Source organism: Eumetopias jubatus, unplaced genomic scaffold, assembly GCF_037043125.1.
Source record: "Eumetopias jubatus isolate StellerSeaLion01/CBP00866 unplaced genomic scaffold, mEumJub1_p1.0 scaffold_2, whole genome shotgun sequence".
Lineage (NCBI taxonomy): Eukaryota > Metazoa > Chordata > Mammalia > Carnivora > Otariidae > Eumetopias > Eumetopias jubatus.
The window spans coordinates 104,063,895-104,087,513 of record NW_028274808.1 but is presented as its reverse complement, the minus strand read 5'-3'; the positions used below and the strand labels follow the sequence as shown (position 1 = coordinate 104,087,513).

General features: G+C 39.0%; 1 protein-coding gene across 3 annotated transcripts in view; it reads right to left on the bottom strand.

Moving 5' to 3' along the window:
- PDE5A (phosphodiesterase 5A) overlaps window positions 1–23,619 on the bottom strand; it is a 141,510-nt gene that overhangs the window by 35,797 nt on the left and 82,094 nt on the right. For all 3 annotated transcript variants that reach the window (XR_003606763.2, XM_028087393.2, XM_028087395.2), the window contains exons 11-12: window positions 20,054–20,113; window positions 683–829 (exon numbers count right to left, since the gene is read on the bottom strand). Coding sequence is in view for 2 of the 3 variants with exons in the window: in XM_028087393.2 (XP_027943194.1) it covers window positions 683–829; window positions 20,054–20,113 (207 nt within the window). In the remaining variant the exon portion in view is untranslated. The remainder of the gene's footprint in view (window positions 1–682; window positions 830–20,053; window positions 20,114–23,619) is intronic.

The following is a 23,619-nucleotide window of genomic DNA, read 5'->3' as shown; positions in this document are numbered from 1 at the left end:
AGATGGGTATTAGAAGATACTGATCGAAGCCCTGCTGTTTTCTGAGAGGTGAATAAGGTAATCAACAGGGGTTAAAATCAGTTTTCATCTCCCCCCCCCATACGGGTAACCCCTGTTCAAACCACAAGCTTGGCCTCACATCAAGTGCCTGTACTCCCTCATTTCCAAAGGAGTTCACTTTGTTTTGGTCCTTCTCAGTACTGTGTTATCATAACCTCTGAGATCGGATCAAGTTACTTCCGTGTTTACAACTCCTCAGTGACTCACCATTGTTTTCAGGATAAAATCCAAATTCTTCTGAATAGCCTACAGGGTTATATCCGATTTGCTTACCTTCCTCTCCAAGTTGCTTCCCTTACCACCCTCCCTCCGCCAGGGCTCTGCAGCCCCAGCCCCACTCTCTCATCCTGCCTTTGCACACACCCTGCTCCCACTGTTGGGAGTACTCTCCCCTGTTCTTCAACTTGGTGCTTGGCAAATAGTAAGAACCCAACAAATGTCTTTTTAGGGTTGATCATTTTTCTTTAAAAATCTCAGGTAGGCATTAGGTGACAGTGATATCGATTAATTCTCTCTCTCACACACACACACACACACACACACACACACACACACACACACACACACACACACACACACCCTCTCTCCTTCTCTCCTCCAAAGGACAGGACTGTATTCCTACCTCATGTTTCATCTGGAAGTTCTGCACAAGGTTGAGGTCAGTGAACATCCGAATTGTGCACAGTGCCGTTTCTAGGTCAGACAGCTCAAAGTCACTGAAGCTGAAGTCAGTAATTTTAAGCGTCTGAGCAGATGGTACCACAGCAGCCTTAGGTAAAGAGAGAAGAACAAAATGAAGTAGAGCTGTGAATTTTATATAGCAGCAGTGATTCACAAAGTTTTCTCACTTTACTACAGGGAAATAGCACATCATGTTTCTTTTTAATGTGCGCCCTAGAAATCTCTTGATAAAGGAGCTACTTCTGGTTTGTTTTTTGTTTTTTTTTTTTTAAATGAGTCACTTGGGGGGTAACTAATATGGTTCCAGGTAGGTTGGGTGGAGGAGAGATGGTGGCTGCCTGGAGATTGTACCTAGAGCAGTCAGCAGAACAAAGGACTCCAGGGATCTGGCCCCTGATACCTCCCCAGTCTTAGTCATTCAACAGATATTTATTGAGTAATTATTCTGGACCTGTCCCAGTACTATGGGCTGGGGATCAAGCGGTGAGCAGGATAGTGATAATGTTTTAACTATTTTCTGCTTAATTGGCAAGACAATCTTATTAAGCAGATACTCTAGCTCTATTTTTCAGGTACAGAAGCATAAGCACAAAGAGGCTAGCTGCCTTGCCCAGAGTAGCCCAGCTGGTTAATCTAGGCAGACTATCCTATTTTCAGATTTGACACAATCTCTACTGTGGAGATGAACAGAACGCACTTCACCCAAGCCTGATAGTGAGACTCACCTAGGGTGCCCGTTAAAAAAAACTCAGTGATTCTGATTCAGTAAATCTGAGATGGGTCTTGAGAAGCCAGTTTTGTTTTCTGGAGGGGAATCTGTCTTTTAATTAATATCCCTGGTTTTGATAATCATTTAATTGTAGTAAATAATTGCAATTTCTTCAAATATACCTTGCTCCCTTTCGTCACTGTTCATTTGTACCTCCTACAAAGCACTAGATGCACTCCTTTAAGGCACAGCTCACCTCCAAAGAAAGGTTAAATGCCCTTCAGTGTGGACCCCACCTTGGGAATATCTGTTTAATTACAGGAAGTTCACTGTAATGTAATTTCCTGTTTATCTGTCTCCTAAGTCCCCGGGGATCTATAGGCAGGACTGTATCTTACACATCCCTGTACCCATCATGGCTACAGCTTTGAAAACTGTTAACATGAACATTTATTAAATGAGTGAGAGGGGAAAATCCTATTCCCTTCACCTAATATAAGTCATAAGTTCCAGTTTTAAGCTCCCAAAACCACCAAGAAGGATGAAGCCCATGAACCTGAGTTGGAAAACTAGCAGACTTGGCAAGTGCATTCCAATCTGTTATACTGTTTAAAAATTGCGAGATTTTAACAACAACAACAACAAAGAAGGATTTCTGGCTTCTGAGAAATCAGGCCACTCTGAGCCCCAATTCTCATGAAGCAAGACCGGCCAAGGCCAAGGTGCCTGGCTCCCTCGGACTGCGCAGGGCTTTCAGGCTTCTCTCTTAGATTTCCTGCCCGGGGGCGGTGGGGGGGCGGTGGGCATCAGAACTTGCAGGAACCCCCACCCCCCCCACCCCCTTGACCGTTTTCCTTGCCAGCCCTTCAACTGCTTTAGCCAGATTGGGCTGCGATTCACCTGATGAAAAGAGGTTTTAACTTGGTGCCAGGCAGAGGGAAAACAAATTAGGAAATCTGAACCCGGCTCCTTCCCTTTAATGTCTTTTCCTTGACTCCCTCCAAACCCCTTAATTTTCCTAGAAGCGTCTAGGATATCACTACTCTGCTTTACCTCCATCATTTCCGAAGCAAAAAGGCCAAAGGAATAAAATCTGATGGAGCAATCCACTGGCTCCCCCTACCAATCTTGGGGCGCTTGCCCATTCTCCTGCTCTCTTGACTTCCCATTGTACTTACATATATCGGACACATTTAAACTTTAATTTGATGTCACCCTCTTCATAGTCCAGACTAAGACTCTTTTCCCAAGCCCAACGGGCACGAGGAAATAGGCATTCTGTTAAGACAGTTCCACAGGCTACTGCATGGGCTGGAACAGGGGCAGAGAGGAGGACTGGACTTGTTTAGATAAGGGGCTCCATTGCTTACAGTGGCCTCCGACAGCAGGGAGGGCAGCAGTCAACTGCGGTGCAAGCCCCCAGTGCAGAGGGGGGAATGAGCCCACCTTGTAACTCAAAGCAGACTGCAGCTGCTTCCCTGACGCAGGCTGCACTCTACCAGACAACAGATGCTTTTTTTTTCCTTAGGGCATCGTTATTCTTACAGAAATTTTCTTTCTTTCCTTCCACAAAGGATATTCTAGATGCTAAGGGATGGGATAATGACGGCCAACAGCTTGCGCCTCTCTCCTTGGACACTCAAATCCCCAACCTCTCTACGGAGGGAAGACAGTCTTTTCTTGTGTGTGTTCGGTCACCCCGCACCGCAACATAGCCTTTTGGAGCTGACCCCGTGGGGACGGGCAAACGTTTTCCTTCCGAACCTCGTGCTCAGTGATACAGAGGTTCAGAATTCTTACTTTACAAAATCTTTAAAAATATGTTATTTCTGGGGCGCCTTGGTGGCTCAGTCGGTTACGCGTCTGCCTTCGGCTCAAGTCATGATCCCAGGGTCCTGGGATCGAGTCCCGCATCCGGCTCCCTGCTCAGCGGAAAGGCTCTTCTCCCTCTCCCACTGCCCCTGCTTGTGTTCCTGCTCTCGCTATCTCTCTCTCCATCAAATAAATAAATAAAATCCTAAAAAAAAAAGATTTTGTAAAGCGATAAGGTGCTATAAATGTGTATGTGTACTATGGTTGAATAATCCAATTCAACTCTGCTATCATCGAATCCCACAGAACACTGCTTATTCCTCCACAAGAGAGCATAATGCCTCTGAGTCCTCAGGCAACAGCGATTAGATATTTTATCGCTTAATTCAAATATAGTTAAGCTCTTCTATAGTTGGGAGTTTAATTTGTGTCTCATTAACCAAATATGGAATGCCAAAAGTACATGAAGCTCAATGGGTTAAAGATTCAATCTGGCAAACAGGTCAGTAGTATAATCTCATTTTTCTTCTGAGTTCTGTAATTGGATCTGCCACTTAAACTAATGAAGAAACTAGTTTAGCTTCCAGGACACTTTAGAGGAAATTCTTCATCTAAGGAACCTTTTTATGACCCTTTATTTCTAATGCTTTGGCCCATTTCACCGTTTTTGCAAAATTTTTTAAAAAACACAACTGACCCCGTTGTGACCCAAGTGAAGCACATGGTAAAAAGGTATGTTTGCAGGGCGCCTGGGTGGCTCAGTTCTTTAAGTGGACGACTCGACTTTGACTCAGGTCGTGATCTCAAGGTCATGAGATCAAGCCCCATGTTGGGCTCCAACCTCAGCGAGGAATCTGCTTGTCCTTGTCCCTCTCCCTCCCACTCAGCCCCTCCCGCCGCTCTCTCTCTCAAATAAATAAATAAAATCTTAAAAAAAAAAAAGGTATGTTTGCTATTAAGGGTTCTAGTCCCATTGTTCCACTGACTTTATTCACCCTCGACAAGGCGTCCAACCTATTTTCTCCCCTGTAAAATGAGGGGGTTGGGTTAGAGTGTCTCCGAGGCTTAATATTCTGAACATATAGTATATTTATCTCTCTGGCCACAGGACTCCAGGATCTCTTATTGGCTTCTCACTTTGGAACAAAATACCACCCTGTAGGTAGCATCTGATTCTTACCAGTGACTTTCCTATACAGGGCTCAGCCTCTGTCTGGGACCCTCTCCTCAGTGAAGGGAATTGGATGGGTGCCCCTCAGATGTTAGGTTATGTTGTATTTTTCAAGCTTGATTCCACGTTCATGTCACTGTCAGGCTTCCTCACACATGAGAGAAGGGGTATTCCATAACTCTTGGCTAAACAGGGGACCACAGCCTCTGCGTGCGTGTAGCGGAGGATTAGACTGGGTATGTGGTAGCATCTCTACTTACTGCATCAATGCTCTAAATGAAAATTTGCGTTTCCTGAAATTGCCATTTGTATTTTTGTGGGGGAGGCTCTGGGAGGAGCTCGGTACTTTTGTCGTTTGTGTTTTAGGTTAATTATTACTCTTTCTCACTTCCAGGCCTCTTTAACCGTTTTTCCTCTGCCTAGAATGCATCCCCCCAAGTTTTCATATAGCTAGTTCTTCTCTCATCTTTCCCAGCTGCACCAGGGAAACATTCACCAGTGTATCCCTTTGGTAGATACTATAGCAAGGCTCCATTAGCATCTATTTCAACCTTTTGCTGGTGACCCTTCATTTTTTGAAGAGTCTAGAAAGCTCAAAAGTGTATTTCTCTGACTCCCTCGCAGCTAGGGTTCTGGATTGATTTTGGTTTCTTCAGTGAGGGACAAGCATACTTCATTTTACCGCACTTTGCAGATGCTTTGCATTGTTTTTTTAACCAATGGAAGATTTATGGTAACTGCATCAAGAAGTCTATCAGCACCATTTTTCCAAAAGCATTTGCTCACTTTGTGTCTCTATGTCACATATATTAAACTTTTTCATTATTATTATATTTGCTGTGGTGATCTGTGATAAGGGATCTTTGATGTTACTACTGTAACTATTTTGGGGCACCACACACTGTGTCCATATAAGACAGTAAACTTAATCGGTAAATGTTGTGTGTGTTCTGCAGCTCCACCGACCCACTGTTCCACCATCTCTCCCTCTCCTCGGGCCTCCCTATTCCTGGAGACACAACAATATTGAAGTCAGGCCAATCAATAGTCCCTGCAATGGCCTCTAAGTGTTCAAATGAAGGAAGAGTTGTACATCTCTCACTTTAAATCAAAAGGTAGAAATGATGGAGCTTAGTGAGAAAGGCATGTCGAAAGCCAAGGTCGGCCAAAAGCCAGGCCTCGTGCTCTAGTTAGCCAAGTTGTGAATGCAAAGGAGAAGTCCTTAGAAGGAAATTAAAAGTGCTACTCCAGTGGACACACAAATGATAAGAAAGTGAAATGGCCTTCTTGCTGATATGGAGAAAGTTTCCGTGGTCTGGATAGAAGATCAAATCAGCCACAACATTCCCTTAAGCCAAAACCTAATCCAGAGCAAGGTCCTAACTCTCTTCAATTCTCTGAGGGCTGAGAGAAGTGAGGAAGCTGCAGAAAAGTCTGAAGTTGGCAGAGGTTGTTGATTCATGGTGATTCAAGGTGAAACAGCAAGTGCTGACATAGATGCTGCAGCAAGTTCTCCAGAAGATCTAGCTCAGGTAATTCATGAAGGTGGCTACACCAAACTATAGATTTTCAATGTAGATGAAGCACATCCTATTGGAAGAAGATGCCATGTAGGAATTTCTGAGCTAGAGAGAAGGCATTTGCAAATATCTTCTTCCATTCACTAGGTTGCCTTTTTGTTTTGGTTTCCTTTGCTATGTAAAACCTTCCTTGTTTGATATAGTCTCATTTGTTTATTTTTGCTTTTGTTGCCCTTGCCTGAAGAGACAGATCCAAAAAAATATCACTTAAGACTGATGTCAAAGTGTTTATTGCCTATGTTTTCTTCTAAGAATTTTATGGTTTCCACTATTACATTTAAGTCTTTGATCCACTTTGAGTTTATTTTTGTACATGGTGTATGAAAGTGGTCCAGTTTCATTCTTTCCCATATATCTGTCCAGTTTTCTCAACACCATTTATTGAAGAGACTGTCTTTTCGCCCTGGTATATTCTTACCACCTTTGTTGAAGTTTAATTGACCATATAAGCACGGGTTTATTTCTGGGCTCTCTATTCAGCTGCATTGGTCTATGTGTCTGTTTTGTGCTAGTACCATAGTGTTTTGATTACTTAGCCTTGTAGTATAGTTTGAAAACAGGGAGTGTGATTCCTCCAGCTTTGTTCTTCCTTCTCAAGATTGCTTTGGTTATTTGGGGTCTTTTGCGGTCCCAGGCAAATTGTAGTATTAGTTGTTCGAGTTCTGCGAAAAATGCCCTTGGTATTTTGATAGGGATTGCATTGAATCCTCAAATTGCTTTGGGTACGATGGACATTTTAAAAATATTAATCCTTCTAATCCATAAGCACAGGTAGATTTTTCCATTGGTGTCTTCACTTTCTTTCATCAGTGTTTTACAGTTTTCAGAGAACAAATCTTTTATGCTTTTGGTTAAATTTATTCCTAGGTATTTATTCTTTATGATGTAATTGTAAATGGGATTATCTTCTTAATTTCTCTTTCTAGTAGTTTGTTATTAATGTACAGAAATGCCACAGATTTCTGTATATTAATTTTGTATCCTGTGACTTACTGAATTCATTTATTAGTTTTTTGATGGAGTTTTTAGACTTTTCTATATACAGTACCATGTCATCTGCAAATAGTGGGTTGTACTTTTTCCTTTCCATTTGGATGCCTTATATTTATTTTTCTTGCTTGATTCTGTGGCTAGGTCTTAGAATACTATGTTTAATACAAATGGCATGAGTGGGCATCCTTGTCTTATTCTTAATTTTAGAGAAAAACTTTTCAGCTTTTCCATACTGAGTATAATGTTTCCTGTGGGTTTGTTACATATGGCTTTTATTATGTTGAGGTATGTTCCTTCTCTACTCACTTCGTTGAGAGTTTTTATCATAAGTGCATGTTAAATTTTGTTAAGTGCTTTTTTTCACATCTATTGAGATGATCACATGATTTTTACCATTCATTTTATTAATGTGGTGTATCACATTGATTGATTCACAGATATTGAACCATTCTTACATCTCTGGAATAATCCCACTTGATCATGGTGATCCTTTTAATGTACTGGTGAATTTGGGTTGCTAATATTTGTTAAGCATTTCTGCATCTATGTTCATCAGCAATATTGGCCTATAATTTTCCTTTTTTGTGGTGTTCTTTGCCTGCTTTTGGTATCATGGTAATGCTGGCCTCACAGAATGAGTTTAGAAGCATTTCTTTGCCCTCATTGGTTTTTGTTTTTTCGTGTGTTTTTTTGGTAGTAATTTGAGAAAGATAGGTATTAACTCTTCTTTAAGTATTTGGTAGAACGCACTTGTGAAGCCATCTGGTCCTGACTTTTGTTTATTGGGAGTTTTTTTGTTTTTGTTTTTGTTTTTATTATTACTGATTCAATTTCATCACTAGGAATTGGTCTGTTCAGATTTTCTATTTCTTTGTTGTTGGGTCTTGGAAAATTGTTATGTTTCTAAGAATTGACCCAATTTTCACTTAATCAACTGAGCCACCCAGGCGCATTTCTGTAGCATCTGTTGTAACTTCTCTTTCATTTCTAATTATGTTTCTAATTTTCATTTCTATTTGGGCCCTCTGGTTTTGTTTTGTTTTGTTTCATGATGAGTATGGCTACAGGTTTATCTATTTTGTTTGTCTTTTCAAAGAATCAGTTCCTCATTTCATTGATTTCTCTATTGGATTTTTAGTCTCTATTTCATTTGTTTCCACTCTGAACTTTATTATGTCCTTCATTCTACCAACTATGGGCTTTGTCTGTTCTTTTTCTAGTTCCTTTAAGCATAAAGTTAGATTATTTTTTGAACTTTTTCTTATTTCCTGAGGTAGGCCTATATGCTTTAAACTTCCCTCATAGACTTGCTTTTGCTATGTCCCATAGATTTTGGAATGCTGTATCTCCATTTTCATTTGTCTCTAGGAGTTTTTTGATTTCTTCTTTGGTTTCTTCATTGACCCATTGGTTGTTTAGTAGCATATTGTTTAGCCTCTATGTGTTTGTGTTTTTTTCCACTTTTCTTCTTGTAATTGATTTAGAAATCAATTCCATACTGTTCTGGTGGGAAAATATGCTTGATATATTTGCTTCTTACATTTATTGCGGCATATTTTTGGCCTAACATGTGACTCGTCCTTGAGAATATTCCACATGCACCTGAAAACAATGTGTATTCTGCTGTTTTTGTATAGAATGTTCTGTATATATTTAAGTACATCTTGACTAATGTGTCACTTGAAGCCAATGTTTCCTTATTGACTTTCTGTATGGATGTTCTATCCATCTGATGTAAGTGGGTGTTAAAATCTTCTACTATTGTAATTTTCTCCCTTTATGTCTGATAATATTTGTTTTATGTATTAAGCTGCCTCTATGTTGGGTGCACAGATATTTACAAGCGTCATACCCTCTTGTTGAAGTGATCCCTTTATCGTTATGCCATGCCTTTTTTTTTCTCTTGTTACAATCTCTGTTTTAAAGTCTATTTTGTGGCGTACCTGGGTGGCTCAGTCGGTTAAGCATCCGACTCTAGGATTTTGGCTCAGGTCATGATCTCAGAGTTGTGACTGAGCCCCATGTCAGGCTCTGCACTCAGGGCAGAGTCTGCTTGTCCCTCTACATCTTCTCCTTCCCTACTCTCTCTCGAATAAATAAAAAATCTTTTTAAAGAAGTCTACTTTGTTGTGTTTTTTTTTTTTTGCTTCATTTGCATGGAATATCTTTTTCCATTCTTTCATTTTCAGTCTGTGTATGTCTTTAGATCTCAAGTGAGTCTCTTGTAGGTAATGTGTAGGTGGGTCTTGTTTCTTTATCCATTCAGCCACATTATTTCTTTTGATTGGAGCATTTAGTCTATTTATATTTAATTATTGATAGATATGTACTTACTGACATTTTGTTATTTTCTGGTTGTTTTTGTAGTTCTTCTCTGTTCCTTTTTCTCTTGCTTTCTTTTATGATTTGGTGACTTTCCTTAGTGTTATGTTTTTATTCCTTACTCTTAATTTTTTGTGTATCTATTATAGGTATCTCATTTGTGGTTACCATAAGGTTCATATACAACATCCTAGGTTTATACCAGTCTATATTAAGTTGATGGTCACTAAAGTTCGAGCACATTCTAAACAATTAGATTTTTACTCCACCACGTTTTGTTTTTGACATCATATTTTACACATATTTTGTGTATCCTTTGACTAATTATTGTAGCTGTAGATGATTTTATTACTTTTGTCTTTTAACCTCCATAATAGTTATATAAGTGGTTGACCCAGTACCTTTACTGTATGTTTACCTATACCAGTGAGATTTTTTTTTCTTTAATAATTTTCTTATTGCTAATTATGACCTTTCCTTTTCTATTTAATGAAGTACCTTTAACATTTCTTGTAAGGCCAGTTTAGTGGTGATAAACTCCTTTAGCTTTTGTTTGTTGACGAAACTCCTTATCTCTCCTTCAATTCTGAATGGTACCCTTTCCAGGTAGAGTATTCTTGGTTTTGTTCTTTTTCCATTCAGCTGTTTGAATATATCCTACCACTCTCTTCTGGCCTATAAAGTTTCTGCTGAAACATCGGCTGATAGTTTTATAGGGGCTCCCTTATATACAACTAGTTTTTTTCTCTTGCTGCTTTTAAGATGATCTCTTTTAACTTTTGACACTTTGATTATAATGTGCCTTGGTGTGGCTGTCTTTGGGTTCATCTTTTTGGGGCTCTCTGTACTTCTGGAGTTGGATGTTTTCTTCCTTCACAGGTTAGGAAAGTTTTTAGGCATTATTTCTTCAAACAGGTTTTCTGTCCCTTTCTCACTCTCTTCTCCTTCTGGGATCCCTAAGTGAGTGTTAATATGCTTGATCTTATGCCTTAAACTATTCTCATTTTTTAAAAAATTCTCTTTCCTTTTTGTTCTGATTTGTTGATTTCCAAACCTCTGTCTTAGAGAAGTTGATCTGTTCTTCTGCATCATTTAATCTGCTGTTGATTCCCTCTAGTGTATTTTTAATTTCAGTTATTGTATTCTTCAATACAATAGGCTCTCTTTGTATTTTCTAACTCTTTGTTGAAGTTGTCATTGTATTCATCCATTCTACTCCCAAGATCAATAAGCATCTTTATGACCATTTCTTTGAACTCTTTATCTGGTAGATTGTTTATCTCCATTTCACTTATTTATTTTCGGCAATTTTATCTTGTTCTTTCATTTGGAACACATCCTTCTGTCTCTTCATTTTGCCTGATTCTCTGTTTGCTTCTATGGATTAGGTAGATCAGTTATGTCTCCTTGTCTCAAAGGGGTGGCTTTATGTAGAAGGTGTCCTGTGGGACCCTGTAGTGCAAACTCCCTTGGTCACCCATCCCCTCTGGTATGGCAGGGTGGAGAACCACCCACTGGTTGTGGTAGGGTGAGGTTACCTGGGGCAGTACCACTGTCCCTGAGGCCACCCATCAGGTGTGGCAGGGCAGAACCACTTGGAAGGAGCAAGGCCAGGCTGGGTGGGCTGGGTACGGCAAGTCTGAAGGGAAATGCCAGGGCAGGGCAAGCGGTGCTAGTACTGGAGATGGAGAGTGTCAAAATGGCACCTGCTAGGTAGGGCAGCTACTCAGAGCTGCTAGGTAAAGGGGAGTGAAAAAAAAATGGCATCCATCAGTACTTCTATCCCTGCAGAAAGTTCCAACAGATCCCCAAACTAGTTCCATGCCCTAAATTCAGTCAGTTAAATTAGTCAATGTATCTCATTCACACGTAACACAGGCACTTTTCAAACTGTTGCCTCTGCTCTGGGACTCAAAGCAAGTGAGACTGTGCACATACCCTTGAATTAAGAGCAAAGTCTTGGTTTCCTACTGTCCTCTGGCTCTCCTGGACTTAAGCCCCAGTGGTTTGCAAAGCCAGATGTTATGGGAGTTCATCTTCCCAGTGCAGGTTTCCTGGGTCTCTGGGTCAGAGAGCCCGATATGGAGGCTGGGCCCTTGTCCCTCAGAGGGCCTTTGCAATTGTGATATCCTCCCATTTGTGGGTTGCTATGCTGGGGGGTGTGGGTCCTGAGTAGACAGCATCTCTGCCTCCCCTGGCTGTCTTGATGTGACTTCTTCTTTATATCTTTAGTTCTGTAAAATCTTAGTTCTGCTAGTCTTCAAGTCATTCTCAGAGATAGTTGTTTTATATGTAGTTGTAGTTTTGGTGTGTCTGTGGAAGGCAGTGAGTTCTGGATCTTGATTGCAAATCCAAACATTCTGTTTCTTGAAGCATCATTAATGTAGCCAAAACCTAGATGCAATCTTATCTTGCAGATTGCTGAATTACAGTATAGGATGAATTCACAGACTTGCCACATCTCTTACATGAAAAACTACACATATCCCAGACCATTCATTCTAGAACGTCTCTATATTATATAAGTTCACAATGCCATACACTTTAAAGTTACAGCTTTTTGTTTCTGGCTATAATCATATAATATTGTATAATTATAGTATATATTGTATATAGTCCTTCACTATTCAAGTTCTAAGAGGGTAGAGACTTATTATTTATTGTCATGTGGAGCACCTAATATAATGTCCACATAGAGTAGGAGGCAAATATAAATGTGTAAATGAAAATCTTTTTGTGATCATCAAGCACCTAACTAGTTCTCAATAATATTAAATTTATTTTGGCAAAGAGTTATAATAAATATGTTAACATTAATAATGAACCATGCTGTGTCAGAAACAACAGATATATGCTTTCTTACCCTATACATCAATTATTAATTTTATTTGCTTTAAGAAATTTTAAATTCCTTTCATCTGCACAATAAATATTTCATTACTGTAATTTTTTCAAAATCAGCTTCAGTTTGTCTTAAGTCTCATTAAAATTTGATTCATTCACTTCCAAAAAACTTAGGATGGGAAAGCAGTGACCCAAATCCACTTTTTAGCCACTCTGGCAAGAAGTTACCTAAAATGGTCAATTCTAGATTACTCCCCTCAAGTAGAGAACTGGTTGTACCTGAAAAACAAAGGTTTCCATATGTTCTTAGGACACATGGGTGTTCTTAGGACACACACTTAGCACACAGATTTTTCACCTATCTGTTCCACTTAAACTAATTTTAAAAAATGAGTGTATACTTCCTTGAAGTGCACATTATTAGAATGGCTCAGGCAAAAAGACATGGAACATGACAGGACACATCAAGATCTTGCTGCTGCTACTACTAGATTTTGAGAACAGATTTTCCTCTCACTGTTACTACTACTAACAATAACTAATACTTCCTGGAGACATATGTACCAGGAACTCCAGTCACTACAACTCTGCGAGGTAAATTCTTTTATTATCCTCTTTTTACGGATAAAGAAACTGAGACACAAAGGAGTCACAGATTTGTCTGAGATCACAGAGCTGGAAGTTGAAGCTGGTTTTTCTCCAGACCCATGAAGATTTCTATATGTCATCAACTAATAAATTATTTCTAGTTTCATAACCATTTTAAGGAATAAAGCAAGCAAAATCTTGTTGAATACTGAAGGAGCTTGGGTTGTATTATTTCATGCTAGAGTGTAGGCTCTCTAAAAGTCCCGATTTTCCTGAATCTACTGATTCATTGATTGATTCAATCATTTAACAAGATATGTAAACCAGGTTCTTGTGAAGCCATCACTAAATGGTAGCTATGATGACGATGATGGTGATAATGATGGCTCAAGAACAGGCTGGTGGTGAAGATACACACATAAATAACTGAAATACAGGGCACCTGGGTGGCTCAGTAGTTAAGCATCTGCCTTCGGCTCAGGTCATGATCCCAGGGTCCTGGGTTCGAGCCCCACATCGGGCTCCCTGCTCAGCGGGAAGCCTGATTCTCCCTCTCCCACTCCCCCTGCTTGTGTTCCCTCTCTCGCTGTGTCTCTCTCTGTCAAATAAATAAATAAGACCCTTAAAAAAAACTGAAATACATAGTTTTTAAAGCGCAATGACACACAAACAATGAATCATGGAACACTACATCAAAAACTAATGATGTAATGTATAGTGATTAACACAACATAATAAAAAAACAAAAAGAATACTAAAAAAAAGTGCAATGACACAACTATGTTAGTTTGCACATGATCCATAACAACACAACAAAAGAAAATGTAAGTAAACGTTTAACTTCTTTTTTTAGTCACTCGTGATGGTTAATTTTTTGTCTCAACTGGACAGCAGGTGCCCAAATTAAACATTATTTCTGGGTATGTCTGTGAAAGTATTTCTGGATGAGATTAGCACTGAGTCAGAGGGCTCAGCAGACTGCCCTCCCCAGTGTGGGTGGGCATTATCCATCCGTTTAGGGCCTGAATAGAACAAAAAATGGAGGAAGGAGGAGTCTGCCCCTTTTGCTTCCTATGGAGTTGGGATATCTCATCTCATCTTCTCAGGCTCTTGGACTTGGATTTCAACCATCAGCTCCTCTGTTCTCAGGCCTTTAGACTCACACTGAATTATACCACTGGTTTTCCTGGGTCTCCAGCCTTGCAGACAACAGACTGCTGGATTTCTCAGCCCCCATTAACAGTGTGAGCCAATTCCTCAGAATAAATCTCTCACCTACTGGTTCTGTTTCTCTGGAGAACCCTGGCGAATATAGTCACATATTTTTCTAAAATCAAAGAGAATCTATCCTGAGCATTATCAGTGCCTTACATAAGACAAATGACAGACTTTTTCATTCAACTATTTCTTATTATGAAGGCTTTTACACAAGTGGAGAGGGTGCCTCTTTGTTTACTTAATAGAAAAATAAGACTTTATAGGAAGTAAACTTTATAAAGCGTATAGTCTCCTTGAAGCCCAAAAAGCATGTGTCCATGGAACAATAATACACTTGGGTAAGGTAAATAAAAGAATCATTTAAAAATTATTGAGTTTCTTATTTTTGGTGGGTGCCTCACGAAAAAGGTTTATATTTAGTCTGTGGCAAAGTCTCTGGTAACCTCAGAAGAAAATAAAGACATGTGGCTACACGGCTACACAATGTGCTCAATTGTATAATCTTTATACGAAAAAGGTCACACTGTTATCAAAGGCATTCTACCTGCCTTAGGTCTGAAGTATCAAATTTCGAGAGCGAAAATAAGAATTACTAAAACAACTCCTAACAGCCAACTGTTAAGAAAATGCTTCTTACTCAGAAAGTTATTTGTTAAAATAAGTTTGAATAGAAGAGCAGATACTGAACTTGGTCTTCCATAAAATGTCAAATTCTTCCAGTTAGCTTCAGTGTTCTATAAAGGCATTTTGTTACATTACTCCTGATGCTTATTCAATATAAATGTTAGGAGGAAAAGAGATTTCCCTCAATGATCCATTCTTCAGGGAAATTACCTTCAGGGATAAAATTAATATAAAATATCTGGTGAGTTAATTGGTAGCGACAAGGAAGAGAGATGCTCAGTTAGGGGTTTAAGCTCCGCCTATCAGTCCCTGATCCCTATCCCCCACCTAGTGGGGGACCATTTTACACAGAGCAGAGCAGTTTGGTTTCCAGGTCTCTGAATAAAGCCGTTTGACAGCCATCACATTATACTTTACAGAAGCCTAATGTCTCTCTTTCCCACTTTTAACATGCACAGAAAATATGTTCTTAAAGAAAAAAAATCCACACGATTTACAAGCCTGTTAGAATTTATCTTTCTCTAAGAGGGAAGTGAATCCAAACGCATAGGAGAAAGAAATTTACTTAAACAAAGGGAGGTGAATATTCAAAGAACCAAATCTTACAGAGAATAAAGAAGCGAATGAAGCAAAGCAGGACTGATTAGCATATTTTCTTTAATAACTACATCAACATGTTTTATGATTTTTCCTTCTTTCTCACATTATATAAATGTAATCTTATAAATCTCAATGGCAAAGAGGCACAGAATGTAAAAAATAATGAGCATACAGTTTTCAAAACCATGTAACGATGGCACATGATAATATCAAGACTCTGATAAAATGTATATATGCTTATAAGTAAAACATTCAAGATAAATTTATGACTACAGTTAGGAATAAGTGGTGCAGATCTGGTCAACAACTAGTTAGTATATAAGAAGTTCAAGAATGGTGCCACTATACTTTGGAGCTAAGATTACCTTTGGAAGTAATCCACTAGGAAAATCAAAGCAGAAAAGATAAGATTAGCTTGCCAAAGGAAAGCAGGAAGAATCAAAACAGAATCTATTAAGTCTTGCCAATGTGGAAAAGATATACCCCAGTTAACGTTGTAGACACCTATAAAAATGAATGTATCAACTGATGGTGTACAGGAAGTCCAAAGGACCCAGATGGTTTCAGGGTAATTCTAGCACCTGTTTGAGGAAGAAGGAATCTTCCTGAATGCCAGAGGTTACTATAGTTCAGTGACACTGGTTATCGAGATCATAACGCCAACTCTGTTATTATTGGCTCAGAATTTTCCATTTATAATTTGACTCTCCATATACAGATTTTCCCCAAAAGTGAGGGAATGTGATGATCATCTTAATACATGGAATCGGATTGATACTCTGACACTGACTTTTAGGCGTCAGAGATTTGGGTCAGGGAGGAGCTGTGCCCTTTCCTGCTGTCACCTGTCACGCATACACCTGATCAAGAGAGTTCATGGGACATTTCTGGCTCTGAAAGGTTAAGATCAAGATGAAGTAAGTTCAGTCCTAAGAAATCCTGCCTAAGAAGTCAGCTTCTTCCTCTCTCACTATATTGACGCAGAAAACCTTTCAGGATACAAAAGGGTCTGTTTGCTTTTAGATACATTATGTATGATTGCAAAAACTGCCATAAAGCAGAAGTTCTACAGACTGAACTGAATAAGCACGGACCCCATGGCAAAACTGAGAAGCTTATTTTAAAAAACTAAACTCTAATACATATTTATTTACTATCCCACTAACAAGAGAGGAAAGCAGAAAAGGCGATCAGTCCATCAAATATCCAGTTACTGGAAATAAACATTGATTACTTTCTGATTATCTTAACTAATAATTTTCTAATAACCATGACCAGGCAGCTGGGGTCCATTTATTTTTATGTGATCAACTTGTGACTAATGATCATTAAAAGGTATATGGTAGAATGCTTAGTTTAAGGCCTTATTTCTGCGATACCCAATTCTAAGTCAAGAGAAATTAGATTAAAAACTCCAGTAAAACAAGGGAAAAAAAAAAGGATTCTGAGTTCCCTGTCAACTTTGTTATACTTCTATTGTAATTAGAGAACTTTTCTGGACACAGGCATAAATATTCATGATCCTGAAGTATATTATTTAATTCAAGAACTAATTTGTAAAAATAAAAGTTAAGAATACATTAGACAGCTTTTCGATTTATTTTAGGTTTTAAATTGAGATAAATCATCAGATACATGACAAAGGCAACAACTCTGGCAGTCGCTAGATAATGCAGACACCTGTGTAGTTGGGGCTGTGAAGGAATTTTTATTAGGTTGCTAGAAAACCAGCATTGCATTCAGTTGCTGAATTTCAACCAGTTTAAATAAAGAACTCGACCTACAAGCTTATAACCCTAAATTTCTCAATGCAGCTGCCAGAGATCTATTTTCCAAATGAAACAACAGATGGTTTTGAACAATACTGCAATATGGCAATTTTCAGTTACTCCAAAGGGTTTTTCTCTTGTTAAAATTATAAAAATAATTGAGAAAATAACTTTCAAATTTTTTCTGAAGGACTGCTATTTTCAAAGTGAAAAGCAAAGTTTAATAACCTAAGTGATTTTTCCAGCATTACCTTTAGACATTGCTCTATTTGCTAGTTTTTATTTATGTAAAACAACACATGGCAGAGTGTAACCTTGCCCTCATTTTAGAACTAATTTAACACTCCTGCAGTGCCTGCAAGCACTTCAAGTTGTATCTTTCTATGTGATAATTTCCAGCTTACAGTATGCTTTTAGTTCAAAACTTCATCATTCTGGGAGGATTAGACAAACAGGCCAATTAAGCCTGATGTGAAAGATATTTAAAACCTATAAATCTTTGTAAATAATTGAAAAACTGCTCATTCCTTCGAATACCATCGTCAACAAAATAAATACAGCGCATATAGCCTCCAAATAAGGCTAACCCCAAAAGAAGAAGTGTAACCTTTCAGGACAAATCACCTCAAGTTCCTTAAACTGCTCTTGGCAAATGACTCCACTTCCTACTCACTGATTTAATTGAGAACGTCTGTAAGTTTTCATCCTTCCTTCCTTTCCAGCTCATTGCCTCTCCAGTGTTGTGCAACGGAGTGTGGGCTCTGGATGTGGGCTGCCTGGATTGAGTACTCGCACCATCACTTACCACCTGGGAGATCCTGAGATCCTCTCAACCTCAAAATCCTCGAATTCCAAATGCTATAGGGTACTGACCTCATGGGGCTGCTGTGGACTAAATACACTTAGTTAACACATGCAGAGAACTTCAGAGATGCCAGGTGTACGGTAAGTGCTCAATAAATGAAACTACTATTATTACTATTATTATTTTTTTTAAGTTTTTTAAAGATTTTATTTATTTGTCAGAGAGAGAGAGCGCACAAGCAGGGGGAACGGCAGGCAGAGGGAAAAGCAGGTTCCCCACTGAGCAGGGAGCCTGATGCGGGGTTCGATCCCAGGACCCTGGGATCATGACCTGAGCCGAAGGCAGACGCTTAACCGACTGAGCCACCCAGGCGCCCCTACTATTATTGTTATGATCCCTTCCCTCTTGTCTCGCTCAATGCCTCGGCTGCTCCAATGTCTAGATCTCTTCCCTGCCTTGCATTCACTCTATCCCCTACCTTCGCCCTCTGTCTAAGAGCATGCTGGTTCCCTAGCTTGTGAGCAACGCCCCCCCACAACAACAAAGCAAACCGAAACAAAAAACTTCACACAGTTCAGCCAACACCCTTCATTACTACTTCTCCACTCCCTCTTTTACACAAAACTTATCTTTTGAAACAAGGCTATGATTCATTTTCTCCATTTTGTCACCATTCACTCTAACCTCTGGCAGTTTTACACCTAAAGCTGCTTTCTCAACAATCACGTGATCACAGAGTCTGGCAGTCTTCTCTCAGTCCTATTTCTCAACCTTCCTACCACTGATGGGCCCTCCTTCCTCTCTGAAACTCATCCCTTTGCCTTCTGCGCCACAGCCACATCCTGAATCTTCCTCCCTGCTCACCTACCACTTCTCCACCTCAGCCAGGTTCCTTTCCTACTCCTTCCATTGAAACCCAGATTCCCAAGAGTTCTGCCCTCAGTCTTCCATACCCTTCTCCCAACTGCTCCGCTCCCATGGGATCCCCCAAACCCCATGGCAGGACCTCCAAATCACCACCTCTGGTTCAGCCCCTCCCCACGCTAGTCCTGCCTCTGCTGACTGTTGAAGACCTCCATTTGGTGGTTCCACCAGCGCCTCACACTTACCACATTCTCCATCAAACCTACCATTTCCCCTTCTTAACATTTCCACTCTTGTCAGTTAATTGAATTCTTTGAATTCAATTATAAATGAAATTATAAATGAAATTATATAATTTCAAAATTATATAATTATAAATTATAAATGAAATAGCATTCTTTGAATTATGAAGGTCAAAGCGTTTCAATCATCTTTAATCTTCTCTCTCCCTAATGGCTCATAACAGCACAGTGGTCTGTGCGTGAGTGCTGGAACTAGACCATTAAGAGTTTGTACCTGACTTCCCCCACTTTCTGCCAGTGTGACCTTGAGCAAGTCAACTTGGCTTCTCTAGCTTCAGGGTGGCCTTCATAACACAGCTGTGCAGATTACATAAGGAAATGTATGTAAGGCCACAGAAGGTTGGCATGTGGCCAGCTATGCTGATGATGACAATGAAAAAGAATCTCAACCATCTGTTCGCACCCTCCTCATTCTTTACAGACTCTCGTCACATCTCGTGTAGACCTTCTCCATGTTGTCCCAAGTAAGTTTCAACTTAGAAGGCCACTTGCCTTTGTTGTCAATGTGTAAGTGCCTCAAATTTTCATTAATCTCAACCAAGACCTAGAACATTTAACATTCTACTTAAGTATCAGTATGTTTTTTTCTCATAACATACTAAATAAAAAATGTAATGAGAATTCAGGAACTGACCTTATTTGAACCCAGTTTCAAATAACATTCCATAAGCCACATGGTCAGACATTAAAATCACTCTCAATTCCTGGTAAGGCAGAGCGGGTTATCGGCAACAAACTATAAGATCTTTGTTGTCATTACCCTTACCCAGCCACCACCTCATGGTCACCTTTCACATTTCCCCAGGAACTGAAAGGTAAGTTTAGTTTTGGCCTAAAAAAGATGTAACATTACTGGGAAAAAAAAAATCAGAATCATATAATGTATTATAAAGTCAATATGTTATCTTTTGCTTTGTTATCATCAGTGACTTTGTGGCCCTACAAGAAAGTAGAATTGATTAAATATTTTTATGAATGTCCATCTAAATATTTACCACATTTAATTCAATGGGACCACTGCCATTAGAAGCAGTTATCCTAAGAGAACCATGTTTATGTATTAATTAGATGTTGGCACTTAGTCACTTTTACAAAGAAAGGGGAGCATTACCGCTAAGGATTGGAGCTCTCTTGTTTCTTCTTCTGCTGCTGAAGCATGATATGACAGAACCTACAGGGTAAGAAACAAAGGAAAACAGGTTATCCAAGAGAGGACTACCGAATGTAGACTTTGACAGTGTCAAGCTTGAGATTCTGCTAAAACTTCCTGGAGACAGAACTAGACGCCCCAGAATGTCAAATCTTGTTTCCTGCTTTCTTGAACAGAGAGAAAAAAATCCCAGATTTCCATTCAATTGCGTGTTTCAGAAGACAAAAAGTTATACTCCCTACGTTCAGAGAAAGTCTTGTCACTTTTATTCTGACACCATTGATACAGAGAGCATATTATTTATCAGCCATGCTACTGGCTCAAATTTGGCAGAAAGCTTATTTTGTACTGCTTTTTTTTTCTTTTTGTACTGCTTTTTAAAAAGTAATAGTGACTTCAGTTATTTTTAACCTGTGTACAGAATTAAGAAAAAAATGTTTGCATACACTGACATTTTAACATTGATATTTGGAAAGAAAGTAGTCTAGAAGTGGCCCTCAGATGAGGCCCATAACCAAGGTAGAATTTCATAAAGAAAAATTGCATGGCTAGAATGTAATGTCATACAGATTCAGGAATTCCTTCCCACTCCTAGGATTCAGGAGCTGAGAAGTGTAGCACTGGCCTATAACCCCTCTGTTAACATCTGAGAACACCAAGGCACAGGTGTTCTCAAGATTTGGCAGCAAGCTCACAGTGAGAGGACAGGGAGGCCTGGGACCCTGCTTTCAACTCCTAATCTAGTACGCTTTCTGTTACCTGAGTAGAATTAAAAAGACAAGCTTACTATTTTCTTATACCTTAACGTAAGAATCATTAATTCCCAATTTCGGAAGTAATAACTTCAAAGTAATGGGATAATATTTCAGACATTCTTTGAGCCGAGGTAGTGGTCATATTTAAAATGCCTACCATATTAAAAAATTTTTTTTTGAAAATTCATTTTTGACAGACACACATAGATTTACTAAAACCCCCAAAGATTTTAGCATGATTGAAAAGGAGGTGAGGCATTTTCAGATTTTAAATGGGGACTCGAGTAATTGAGCAGCCTGGGCTAGTTTTCCTTGAACCAGTCTTTAAAATTTTAAGCAATTCAAAATCTAAAATGGCATATATGTCTATCTTGTGATTCAGTGCTACATGAGGATTTGTCTTCGTATTTGAACCATTAAGCACTAGGAAGCCCCAGGAAACGTGGAGCTACTGTCTTCTGTTTACATGAAATTGATGGGTCATTGTGGCTAATTCATTGCTGCTGGGACCACAGAGCTAGTTTGTTGAGGAAAGCGAAGACCGTGGCCATGCACTAGTCTAATATAAATAAATGCAATACAACACAGATGAATGGACATGGGAATAACATGCCATTCTAAATTTAAAAAAAAGAGATGTTGTCTCACTGAAGGTAAAAATAGCACTTTACTCAGGGTCGTAAGGAATAATTTTGCTAATACAGGCACACCTCAGAGATACTGCGAGTTTGTTTCCAGACCACTGCAATAAAGCCATTATCGTAATAGAGTGAGTCAAATGAATTTTTTGGTTTCCTAGTGCACGTAAAAGTTATGTTGACACTATACTGTAGTATATTAAGTGTGCAATAGCATTATGTCTAAAGAAGCAACTTAATATCTTATTTAAAAAATACTTCATTGCTTAAAAAAAAAATGGAACCCATCACCTGAGCTTTCAACAGGTCCTAATCACTATCACACAACACAACAAATATAATAATAATGAAAAAGCCTGAAATATTGTGAGAATCAACAAAACGCAACACAGAGACACGAAGTGAGCAAATGCTGTTGGCAAAATGACGCCAACAGACTTGTTTAACATAGAGTCGCCAAAGACTGCCAGTGTGTGAAAAATGAAGTATCCGTGATGGCCGATAAAGCAAAGCACCACAAAATAAGGTATGTCTGTACCTGTGAGCATTAGAACACAGAGTAAGCACACTGATAAAGGTTAGCTATTATTATTGTTGTTGTTTTATTGTCATTATAATGATCATGGCTTCCAGGTCAAATTAATTCACCGTCCTAAGAAAACCTGAGGAGTTTGTGTCCCTGGCTTTTATCCAGTGCCTCCTAAGGACAGGAAAATCTTTTTCAAGGTTAAACTTGTAAGCATAGATAGGACTTCTCATAGTGAATTGAAATAAATGTTTATACTAAGTAAAAGCCTAATTACTCACATATTTATCTAAAGTAAAACTACAGTGTAAAAATAAATCTCAATCAGGAAACTATTCGAAGATTTTGAACTAAATTATATAATATCTGGAATTTGCTTCAAAAATATCAATGGATTAAAGCGGAAAAGAGTGCAGTGAAGTGAGCAAGTGTATGAAGGAATGAGATCAGCTATGGGTCAATAATTATTAACGATGGCTAATGAGTACATGGTCTCTCACTAAGCTATTCTCTCTACTTCTGTATATGCTTGCAATTTTCCATAGTAAAAAGTTTTACAAAATATAATTTCTAATTGATAACTGGCTTAGATTCACTTCAGTACAAAATCATGGAAACTATAAAAAATTTGATTAAAAATTATATACATATATACACATGTGAACACATGTGTATACATGTATATACATGCATGAAACTACATGTGCATATATATTGTATAAATGTAACTTGAGGTATATGTGTGCATACATACACACATGCATATATTTGTATGTATATATACACACGTACATGTATTTGAAAAAGATTTCCACTGGCTTATAATCCACAATCTCTTATATGTTACTATGGCAAAATTATTAGTGTTATATATTCATTTTAGAAAATAAAGAATACCATCTTGGTTACTAGTAAGTTTTTACTTATAATGCATATCTTTTGAGCTACTTAGGTTAGGTATTATTTAGACAATTGGAGGAAAAGTTACCATATTCCAAACACTGATACCCAGTGATCTCAATCAACTAAATAAGAGTAGGCATACACTCAAATATATTTCACACCAGTGTGTGAATAAGTAGAGACATTTGCCCGTCTGAAGTCTATTTCCCTTAACTGGTCTCTGATGTAAGAAATTTCTGTGTTATACAAAGTGAACATTTTCAGGCAGTTCGTGGAAATCATCTGGAAAGGGCTGGCCCGCTCAGGTAGGATAGTCCTGGGAGGGAGCTTGCCTGAGGGTCAGTGCCCCAAACCAGTGGCTCATTGGCTGCCTGAACATTCAGCACCACTTGGGGGAAGCTCTGGAATAATGGAGATTCCCAGCCTCTATCCAAGACTTAGGAATCAGGATTTTTAGAAGTGGGAACTGTAAATCTGTCATCTGAGAGTTTCCCATGCCTCACATCTGATTCTCTGAGTGCTTAGGGTTTCTGTTTTTGTCTTTTAAGATGTGTGACTACAACTGTGCACAAGGAGATAGGGAGGCTCAGGCAACAGGAAAGGGCCAGGCTGCAGTGACAGCAGACGTCTGTGTGACTGGATTCTTAAGGTCGAAGAAGTGAAGGTTAAGGTCGAAGGAGTGAGGGACAACCAGTCTGAGTTCTG